Raw genomic sequence first — 11,615 nt, forward strand, 5'->3', positions numbered from 1 at the left:
GTAGAGCACTAGCCTTGAGCTGAAGAGCTGAGGGACAGCGCCCAGACCCAGAGTTCAGGCCCCATGACCGGCAAAAAAAAAAAAAAAAAAGTTTTCAGTAGTCTATCATTTGAAGTTATTTTAAATAGACATTGATTAGGAAAGGTAAGCTTTCTTCTTGTGAGGACTGAACAATTTTCTCACTATAAATTAAATGCTAGATAAATTAAATGCTAGGTTTTTTTTCTCTGGTAAAAATTGTAGAAAATTATGTATAATTTTTTATTATGTGTTTAAGTTATTGCCCTATCTATTTTTGGAATATATTTAGGTAATAGACTCTCTGTAGAAAGTACCTATTAGAGATATATGTAGTAGCATGTTCTACAATTCAAAGTACATAATTCTGCAAAATTCCACTTTTCGAAATATGTTCCATGGAAATAAAAATGCCTGTATATAAAGACATAAAAGAATACTTAATATATTCTTATTTGTTATAACTAAAAGCTAAGTACCAAGTTAGTGCTCAGTTTTAGGTGAATCACTCAACACATTTTCAATATGGAATATTAAACAGTTATTAAAATGATAAATTAGATGTTACCACATGTCTAAGAAGTATTTCTATGCAAATGCTGCTTGAGTGAAAATAAGGATAGTAAATATGATAAGATTCTAGTCTTGTAAAGCCAATAATGATATAAAGCTTTTATGTTTATATTTGTTTATATGTATATATGTATGGATATGTATACAGTATGTATGGATATGTATACAGAGTTTCAATCATATGACTAGAGAAAAATTTGAGGAGCACAAGATCATTGATTGCTTTTGAGAACTTAGAAAAACTGATACTGAAAACAAAATTTATAACTATGATTAAGTTTACCCCAAGTTACATTTACTTTGTTAGATATGCAAAGATGTTACAAATAATTCCTTAAAACTATATATACATATATATATATATATACACACACACAAACACACCATAAAACGTCTGTATTTAAATGAAGTGTGAGTAAGCTTAGAAAACCACAAAATCAAATGATAGTGAATTAACTATATCTATAATTTTGTGTTTTGTTTTTGTAGTAATTCCTCTGACTGATGATGTTCTAACTACATTAGGGAAGGAAGAGGTAAATAATGCAAAAATTTGTAGTAACTTCAAATTACTTACAACTAGAACTGTTTTAGAATCAGTTTATAATGTGTTAGGATGAAACTACCCTTACATGTGAAGATTTAAAGTATAAATATTAAAATAATTTTAAATACGAAATTGAATATTTTAGAGACTTAAATTTGAGGTCAATTTTCATATCAGAACTATTGTTGATGTTTCTAGTTAATATGTAAACATTAATTGCTTTTCTATTTTTTTAGCTGATTATTCCTAAAAACAAAAGGACTAAACACAGCTAAATGACTGAACACATCTTCTGCTGTGGAGTAAATATTTGTGTTGCTCTGCCTCCTCCTAGAACAATAATTTCTGTGTTGAAATATCCCTAATATAAGCATTTTAGGAGTTTAGACTTCTCGGTGATTTTGTCCTCCTTCTAAATGGGACAAATACCTTCCAAGTGTCTATGAACATCAAAAGGTTTTTCTTAACATCATATGAGGATACAGCAGGAAGACACTGTGTATAAGGAAGTAATTTTGCCAGTTAGGAAATATGCTGGCACCTGAATCTTAAATTTTCCAGCATAATGAACTTTAAGAAATTTCTACTTTTTCTAAGCTGCCCAATCTATGGTTCTTTGTGATAGTAGTCCAGGACTACCGGCACAAAGTTGGTACTGACCTGTAGAAGTGATCCCTTGATAAATACAGAAAAAAATGTGGCAGTGGAATTTAGTAATTGGTAGAGAGACTCACAGAATTTGAGACACATTTTATTTATTATAAAAAGATACTTTGGGCTGGGTGCTGGTGGCTCATGCCTGTATCTTAGCATCTCAGGAGGCTGAGATCTGAGGATTGCAGTTTAAAGGCATCCTGAGCAGGAAAGTGTGTGAGACTCTTACCTCTAGTTAACCACCAGAAAACCAGAAGTGGTGCTATGATTCAAAGTGATAGATCCCTAACCTTGAGCAAAATACCTCAGGGATACAGTCCAGGCCTTGAGTTCAATAAGCCCCACAACCTCCAGGTGCTGGTGGCTCATGCCTGTAATCCTAGCTATTCAGAAGGCTGAGATCTAAGGATTATGGTTCAAAGCCAGTCCGGGCAGGAAGTTTGTGAGATTTATCTCCAATAAACCACTCCAAAAACCAGAAGTGGCGCTGTGGCTCAGGTAGAGTGCTAGCCTTGAGCTGAAGAGCTCAGGGACAGCACCTAGGCCCAGAGTTCAAGCCCCACGACCAACAACAACAACAAAAGCCCCACAACCAACCAAAAAAAAAAAAACTTACAAAAGGGTATAGATGAATAGCTAAATGGAAGTGATACATAGGAAGGCACGTAGAAAGAGGCATAGAATTTCAGACTTATACTTAACACTTGGTTTCTTTATAGATTTATAATGTCACAAAAATGTAGCACTTACTTTTAAACCTTTCAAAGGGTTTCTGCTGAGCATTTTTACTATTGACTTCTGAATTGAGGTATCCTAAACTAATCTATAAATTCAGAAACAAAACTATTTTTATAGGATTAAAAACTGAGAGATTAACATCAATTATTTTGTTCCAGTTACAAAAATTGAAACATGATCTTGAAATTATACTACCCACTATTCAGTCAAAGAATAAAAAGTTAAAGGAAGACTTTGCAAGGTATATTTGTGTTAAAATTATGACTAACCATTAATTCATATGTTTAATTGTTATTTATAGTTTCATTTGGCTATTTGCTTTGTTTTTCTTTGTTTAAAGAGAGCAGCAGTGGTTGGATGAACAGCAACAAATAATGGACACACTTACTACAATCCAAAGTGAACTGGAAAGTCAGATTGAGGCACATTCTAAATCAAGGTAATTTGTGTTACATGAATTACAGGAAAAGAAGGTATGAGCCTTGTCTAACTTTGTGTGTATGTGTATGTACTGGAGTTTGAACTCAGGGTCTGGGTGGTGCTGTTCCAAAGCTTTTTTTCCAAGGTTAGTGCTCTGCCGTTTGAGCCCAGTTACACTTAGGCTTTGTGTGTGTCTGTGTGTGTGTCTGTGCTGTTGTGGGCCTTGAACTCTGGGCCTTGGGTGCTGTCCCTGAGCTCTTCAGCTCAAGGTAAGCACTCTACCACTTGAGCCACAGTGCTTCCGGTTTTCGGAGTGGTTTATTGGAGATAAGAGTCTCATGAACCTTCCTGCCTGGGCTGGCTTTGAACCATGATCCTCAGACCTCAGCCTCTTGAGTAGTTAGGATTACAGGCCTGAGCTACCAGTGCCCAGCTCCACTTGCTTTTTGATGGTTAAGTCTCATAAGTTGACTTCTTGGGCTGAATTTGAGCCATTATCCTCATATCTCCTCTTGGGTAGCTTGGATTACAGGCATGAGCTACTGGGGTCTGGCTTGCACTAATTTTCAAACACTATTACATAATCTTTTATGAACGATTTAACTGAGAAGTAGTATTAGTTTTCTTACATTATGTACAGATTATTACTTTCATAAAGCTATTTAGTTGGAGGAAATGAAGTTTCAACAAAGATTTTTATTAACTTTACGAACCACTGGGAATATGTATATGGTGTTTTTCAGCTACATATTTTTCTTTTAATATTTTTAGACTTGAAATGACTAATGAGATGAAAGCTAAAATACTCACTATAAAAGAATTTAAGGAGAAACTCTTGATTGCCCTGGGTGAATTTCTTGAATACTATTTTCCTCTGCCTGGTGGAAAAACTAAAAGGAAAAAGGTAGGACATTCATGTAGATTATTGTATTTGGTTCTGTTTTTGTTAGGCTCAAAGGGAAAGCCTACATGTTTTGAATATAAATATATGAATACAAGGCAGAAATTTGCCATCATCCCATTTTATTTACTAAAAAATAAGAATCTGCTTGGCTATTAAATAAGATGGTATTGATTAAATGCATTTAAAAAACTATCTCTGTATGAAGGGAGAAATTTAGGATTAAAAATAATATATTGAATATTATCAGAGGAATTGATAAAGTCCTTATAGTATATTGCTAAATGGAAAACAGATTTTTATTTAAAATTTTATAAATTGAATCTAATTTGTACCCCAAAATGTAGTAATACTTGTGTCTTAAGTAGCCTTTTTTGTGTATATGGTTTTGATTGTTGCTTTTTACTGTTGCCCAAATTTTTCTTTTCTTTTTTTTATTGTAAAAATACCATACAGAGGGGTTACAATTACATGGGCAAGATGTTGCCCAAATTTTTCATAATGATTATATGTATATTTAAAAGTAAGTTAAATGTTGGCAAAAATATGTTTGTTTAAGCAGTTAGCTTAATCTAGATTAAATAATAATTATGATAAAATGTCTTTTCCACAAGTGCAAATGTTTTATCCAGTGATGGATTATGAATACTTCAACTCTAGTCTTTAAAGCGACATATGAATAAAAACTTTCAAAATTGAAATTGAAAAAATTTAAAAATTGCTGAAAATGTCACCAGAACGATCTCTCTAAAATATAAGTGTATTAGTCTTTTTTAGCTAAAAATATTTGGTCTCTGGTAGGATGTCTATACGATTCTTAGGCTAATGGATTTATACATTAGGCTTTGTTTAGCTTTACCTCGTCATTCTTTGTCTATATCTTTAGAGAATCCAACCATTCTGCTGCAGATTCAGCAACTATGTAATGATTTCTCACATTTTTGTGACTTATACTTTGTTTTCTACCTAGAAAACCCTTTGTTTTTTTCTGTTCGCATATTTTTAATATAACATTTGAGTTCTTTTTCAGACAGGGTTTTATTACTTAACCTAGACTGGTCTTAAAGTCAGGCTCTTCCTGCCTCTTCCTGCCTGTCGAGTGCTGTGATTTCAGTTGTGCATTTCACACCAGATTTTAAAAATTATTGTTGAAAATTGAGCTAAGCCTATGCTCTGCCACTGAGTTATTCCTCCAGGGTGTGTTCAGAGACAGTAAATAAATGTGAGAATACTAAGGAAAGGAAAAAAGAAGTTCTAATTTTCTTAATAGGTGTTGTTTCCCCTATCATTGAAATTATACTTGGCATCATATTTGTTAGGGACTTTTGTCATCTATTTTATCACTCTTCTAGTGACCAGTTGAGTGTCATGATTTCTTGCCTCTCTCTATCCTTTTTTGCATCAGTTAACTCATAAATTTTCTAATTATACTTTCCCCATTTTTATTTCAATTATATTTTTTTAACCTATGAAACTTCTTTACTCATACAGCCAGAGGTTTCAAGCACCAAAAAGATGCATTGATTACCAGAAATCATCATGGGGTTATTAAGTCATATTTGATATCTTCACTCTTTATATTTTTATTTTGCTGATCCTGGGGCTTGAAGAGCTTCTTTTGCTCAAGGCTTGTGCTCTATTACTTGACACAGCTCCACTTCAGCTTTTTTGGTAATTTTTTGGAGATAAAAGTCTTTCTTTCCAGACTGGCTTTGAACTGTGGTGCTCAGATCTCAGCCTCCTAAGTAGGATTATGGGTGTGAGTAACCGGCACCTAGCTCTTCACTCTTAGAATGATGTAGAATAACTCTTGGCACGTTTTATAAAATGGTAAGATACTTGCTTAAGTTAAATCAGTGGTAAACACTTTTCTAGCATCCTCTATGCCTGTTTTTGTTTTCCATCACTATAAACAAACAAAAACCCAAAAAACCAGAAAAGGGTTTGAGGTGCTAAAGAGAATAGTATTATTACTTGAATTCAGGACTTTGACATTAGCCCTGGAAACACAGTAAAATCTTGGCTTAACAATTAAAATGGCAAATGGTTATCTGTTTGTACCATCCTGTTCTGTTGTGTCATGTAGGCTAGGCTGATCTGAAATTATTGAGTATGTTCAAAGCTGATGGCTTTGAACTCTTGATGTTCCTACCATAGCTTCCTATGGTTTTCTGAGTACAATACTATGCTCAGTCAAGTTTTTATTTTCTTTGAATTTTTAAAAATGTTTAGAATTTGTTTTTAATCTCAAGATTAGCAAGACATTGCTCTTAAGACAGAATATGCTGTGCAGAAGGCTTAAGGCCAGCCAGCTTGTGATTGCGCATTTTCACAATGTTGTTTGTTAGGGGATTTAAAAACTACATTTTTATGTACTTATGTATAATATGTGCAATATATTATAAGTTTATGGATAGCTTGAGTTATGTTTTATATGTCATAGAAACTTTAAATTTCTTTTTATGAATCCTACTTAAGTACAACAGGTTATGTTCAAGATCCTTTTAAAAATCACCTAATTATGAGCTTTGTAAAAGTAACCTTATACTACTATACCTAAGAAATGTTAATTTAAAAAGTCTTGCAATATAATTCAATATTATGCTAATGTCAGATGTTTCATTTTTCTTAAAGACAAAAGTTGAACCAACTGCACAGCTGATAACATTGAATGAGATAATTGAGGTAAGTGTTTTGTATAGTTTTAGAATTAGTCCTTTCTGAATAGTTGCACTGAAGCTTAAAAACAAAAATCTTGCTTTAATTCTTTGACATTATTAAATATATTTATAATTAATTCTACTATACAATTGGTATTAGTGTTTTCCTATATTAGGAAGGATATTCTTATTTTTAAAAGAAATTGTCATTGAAGTCCAGCCCATGTGATAATATCCAACATGTGATATTATTTAATACTTGCATATTAAAATCCTGTGTTGTTATAATGACAGACCTTATCAACACTTTATACTCTAAAATATTTGAGTGAGTGTTCCACACTTGTAGAAAGTAATCAAATTTTTCTTTAAATACACTCTTTTATCATTATGAACAGAAGGATTAATTCCAGCTTTTTCTGTTTGAAGTTCATTTTGTGTTATAAATTTTGTCTTATAAATTTTTTTCTGTTAAAAATGTATTTGAACTTGTCATTATTAAACTCATATTAAGTACTTAATATATTTAAAAATATTTAAATGAGACAACTGTGATCTTACTTCTCAGGAAGTTCAGACCTGAAGGAGTGAGGTTTGGAGCTAGCCTAGTCCGAAAATAGTCTGTGAGATTCCATCTTTAACTAACCAGCAAAAAAAGTTGAGTTTAAGGCATGGATCAAGTGATAGAACAATTATCGGTATCATAAATCCATGGTAAATTGATCATAGAGGAATTTAGGAAGAACAGGTATTAACTATAATGTACTTTTTTTAAAAAAAAGGTGGTAAGTTTAGAATAGACTTTCAAGGGCTGAAACATGTGTCTTTAGCAGAGGTTTTGCCCAGCAAGTGTGAAGTCCTAAGTTCAAAATCCAGTACCTGAAAAAATAACTTTTTCATTATATTAGGTAAAAAAAAAATTCTTTGCTTTTATCCCAGTAAGTAGTGCCTCAGTGTATCTTTTTTTACTAAGTTTTTTATTGTGAAAATACTGTACAGAGGGGTTACCATTACATGAGCAAGGTAATGAGTACATTCCTTATCAAGCAATGTTGCCTCCTTTGTTTTTCCCCTACCATCCCTTCCCTCCCATCTCCACAACTCAGTGTATCTTTCTTAATGAGTTATATTGTTTTGAAAGGAAATATATAAACATTTATTGGATATATAATTAGAATCTATTAGCATAATACTAGCCTTTTCTGTTTATACTGAAATTCTGTGTTTACTTTGGAATGTTTTTGCTTTTCATTTCTTCCTTTTTGTCTGTCCTGGGATTTAAACTCTGGGCCTCAGACTTGCTTGGCTGGTACTCAACCATTGCAATAGCTGTACCTCAAATCTTATTTTTCTTTTGAGCCAGTCCTGGGTCTTGAACTCAGGGCCTAGGCCCTGTGCATGAGCTAGGGTTTTTTTTTTTTTTAACACCTCCTTCTGTTTTTTTTTGTTTTGTTTTTTTTTTGGTTGGTTGTGGGGCTTGAACTCTGGGCCTGGGTGTTGTCCCTGAGCTCTTCAGCTCAAGGTAAGTGCTGTACCACTTGAGCCACAGCACCACTGCTGGTTTTCTGATGGTTAATTGGAGATAAGAGTCTCATGAACTTTCCTTCCTAGGCTAGCTTTGAACAGTGATCCTCAGATCTCAGCCTCCTGAGCAGCTAGGATTACAGGCATGAGCCACGAGCGCCTGCCCCTCCCTCCCTTCTTCCACCTTTTCCTCCTTGTCGTCTTCCTCCTCCTCTTCCTCTTCTTCCTCCTTCTCTCCCTCTTCCTGTCTATGTGTATGTGGTGCTGAGAATCGAATCCAGGGCCTCATGCATGGTAGGCAAGCACTTTACCACTGAGCCACCTTCCCAGGCCATTCAGCGCCCCCCCCCCCCCACTTCTTCTTAAAGCTAGTGCTCTACCATTTGAACAACAACTCTTGTTCTGGTTTTTTGGTGGTTTGTTGTTGATAAGATCTGATGGACTTTCCTGCCTTGAACTGTGATCCTCAGATACAGGGTCTTGATTCTTCCCCAGCCTCTTTCTGGACTACAGTTACATACAGTAGGCTCCTGAAGTGGCTGGAATAACTGGCATATTACACTCATGTAAGTTCCCTGTGTTGAGATGGAGTCTTGCATACTTTTCTGCTCAGACAAGCATGGAAAAGCAATCTAGCCAACCTCAGCCACCCAGGTAGTATACTATAATAGGCATATTCCATTGTGCCACCTATGAGTTGAGAAAAAGGGTTCTGTGAATTTTTACGCCAGGGCTGGCCTCTAATCATAATACTCTAATTCTCTGCTTCTCAAGTAGCTAGGATTATAGGTATGAGCCACTTGTGCCCAGAAGGATGTCATAACCATATTAAATGAAAATTGTCACTTCACATGACAAATACTGAAAAATATTAACTCATGTACATGTGGATAATTTTTCAGTAGCATATGGCTATTGGATACAATTTTTTAAAAAATTATGAAGCTTAATCTGGGGCACTGGTGGCTCAAGTCTGTATTCCTAGCTAGAGGCTGAGATCTGAGGATCATGTTTCAAAGACAGCTCAAGCAAGGAAATCCATGGAACTCTTTATTGCCAATTAATCACCAGAAAGCCAAAAATGGTGCTGTGGGTCAGTGGTAGAGCACTAGCCTTGGGCACAAAAGCTCAGGGATAGCACCCAGGCCCTGAGTTCAATCCCTAAGACTGGCGTACCCACACAAAATAAATAAAAAAGATAATTAGGAGGGGAACTGCAGGACAATATAAGGATACACTTGACTACTTTGAAGATTTATCTATAGATTAGATGGGTTTTGAGGATTTTATTTTTCTTTTTGTGTCTTTCTTTTTACAGCCTTTCTAATTTTACTTCAGGATTTCATTTTTCTGAAATCCAAGACACACTTGCCAACTTTGAACTTCTTCAAGTTATTTTGTCAATTTTTGGTGTGTGTGTGTGTGTGTGTGTGTGTGTGTGTGTGTGTGTGTGTGTGTGTGTGTGTGTGTGTGTGTGTGTTTCAGTTAAGGCTTGGTGTGTGTGTGTGTGTGTGCCTCAAGCTTTCACTTGGCTTTTTCAGTTAAGGCTGGTAATCTAACATTAGAACCACACCTTCCACTTCCATCTTTTTCATGGTTAATTAGAGATAGTTTCTCTCAGATTTTTCCTGCCTGGCTTTGAACTGCTAGCCTCAGATCTTAGCCTCCTAAGTAGCTAAAATTTCAGGCATGAGCCACCAGTGCCCAATTTTAATTTTTAACTCTGTATGTGTGAGTGTGTGTATGTTTTGCTGGGAATCAGCCCTCCCCCCTATGTGCTTCATAGGCATGTCATTTCCAACTATGTTATGAATTTTATATTTAATATTCTTATTTTTATCCTAAAAATTGTTAATCCTAAAAGAAATAGAAGAATTGTAAATGCTTTATAGCCAGGGCTTAGGAAATGTTTTCAGAAGTTTTAAGATGCAGACATTTGTTTAAAAACTTTTCATATCCAGTCATATTTGTAGTCTTAAAAAAAATCAAACCACTGTAATATTTAAAATTAAGCAATTACTCAAAGTAAGAAGTCAATATTCTTTGGTGGAAAACTTCATTCCCAATTGAAGTATATTTTGAATATTTTTTTTCCTAGATCCTTATAAATAGAATGTTTGATGTTCCACATGATCCCTATGTCCAAATTAATGCTTCCTTTTGGCCACCTTATATTGAGCTGCTGCTGCGCAATGGAATTGCCTTGAGACATCCTGAAGATCCAAACCGAATAAGATTAGAAGCCTTTCATCAGTAAAAGGATGGTCTCTTTTCATACTGTAAGGAATCTTGTTATCCAAGGATAAAGGAAACATAGCACTGTTTGAATAAGTCAATAATAGCTCATAGTTAGTAGTTCATATTCCTCTTGCTGTTTTATAAACAAGTTCTTACTGTGTAGCCCAGGCTAGTGTCCATCTCCATATCTTTCAGCATCCATTTCTCCAGTGCTGGTTGTGGTGTGTGCTACCACCGAGCAAGGTGGTTGATCTACTTTAAAACTTAAATAACGCAAACTGCCAACTATTCATTTATAAAGTGATATTTTTTTTTACTCATTCAGTACTTTTATGTTTTCAACTGCAAGTGAAAAATACTGTAGATTGTTTATCAAGTGTGTACTCAATGTTCTTTGAAAAATTGTAAATTTGTGAAGTTGCTAATATTTTTCCAGAATTGTTGTATTGGAGACTATTGGCTCATTCCTACAGGCTGAGATCTGAGGATTCCAGATTGAAGCCAGCTTGGGTAGACAAATGATTGAAATCTTTATCTCCAATTAATTAGCAAAAAGTCAGAACTAAAGGCATGGCTCAAGTAGTGGGGCACCAACTTAATTGAAAAAGCTTAAGGCCCTGAGTCAAGCTCCAGAATATTATTGCCCCCCCTGTCTCCCAAAAAATGAAAGGTCATTTAATTTGGAGATTTTTTTTTTCTTATGGTGCTAGGGAGCAAACCTAGGACCTTGTTAAAGGTAGGCAAGCACTCAACCATATCAGCAGATAGTCTTAAAATTGAAATATCCATCCAATTAGAAAGATAATTTAAAAATACTGAGCAAATGTTTCATATATATTGTTTCTTTTCTATGTTTGTTAAAAATTAGAATATGGAAAACTAGTGGATAAGCAATCTTATATTCTGTATTAAGTACCACTGACAGTATATGTTAATACCCCTCTTGTTTCTGCTAATTATTACCAAGAAAATTGTGATCAAAACATTTTGCAAGTTTCTATAAATAAATTTGTTTCTAAAAATCTTTGAGTGTTGATGCTCTCTCATATTTTTATAGAGAAGACCATTTTACAGGTAGGTAAAGTAAGTATTGCATTCATTTAGTATTACATAAGAGTGGAATTAGAGAATTCTAAACAGTATTGTTTGTTTTCTAAGAGAAAACTTGTGGGTTTTTGTACTTGAAAATGCTTTCTACTGTGTTTTAACCATCTCTTCTTTTCCATTAATTACATTATCTTTTTAAAAGTAAGCAAGTGCGTAGCCCAGACTGGCCTTAAATTCCCAATCTTCTTTATTTCACCAAGTGCTGGGATTCCAGAAATGTTATCACCATGCCTGG

The 11,615-nt window shown here is 34.4% G+C and overlaps 1 protein-coding gene across 1 annotated transcript in view; it reads left to right on the plus strand.

Annotated features, from left to right (window-relative positions):
- The window catches only part of Cenpk (centromere protein K), a 22,440-nt gene extending 11,645 nt beyond the window's left edge, over positions 1 to 10,795 (plus strand). Inside the window, exons 5-11 of the mRNA XM_013025234.1 lie at positions 129 to 144; positions 1,081 to 1,127; positions 2,689 to 2,771; positions 2,871 to 2,969; positions 3,722 to 3,854; positions 6,486 to 6,536; positions 10,134 to 10,795. Coding sequence (XP_012880688.1) covers positions 129 to 144; positions 1,081 to 1,127; positions 2,689 to 2,771; positions 2,871 to 2,969; positions 3,722 to 3,854; positions 6,486 to 6,536; positions 10,134 to 10,292 — 588 coding nt within the window. The 3' untranslated portion in view covers positions 10,293 to 10,795. The remainder of the gene's footprint in view (positions 1 to 128; positions 145 to 1,080; positions 1,128 to 2,688; positions 2,772 to 2,870; positions 2,970 to 3,721; positions 3,855 to 6,485; positions 6,537 to 10,133) is intronic.
- Positions 10,796 to 11,615: the final 820 nt, after the last annotated feature.

This window comes from Dipodomys ordii, unplaced genomic scaffold (genome assembly GCF_000151885.1).
Source record: "Dipodomys ordii isolate 6190 unplaced genomic scaffold, Dord_2.0 Scaffold83, whole genome shotgun sequence".
NCBI lineage: Eukaryota > Metazoa > Chordata > Mammalia > Rodentia > Heteromyidae > Dipodomys > Dipodomys ordii.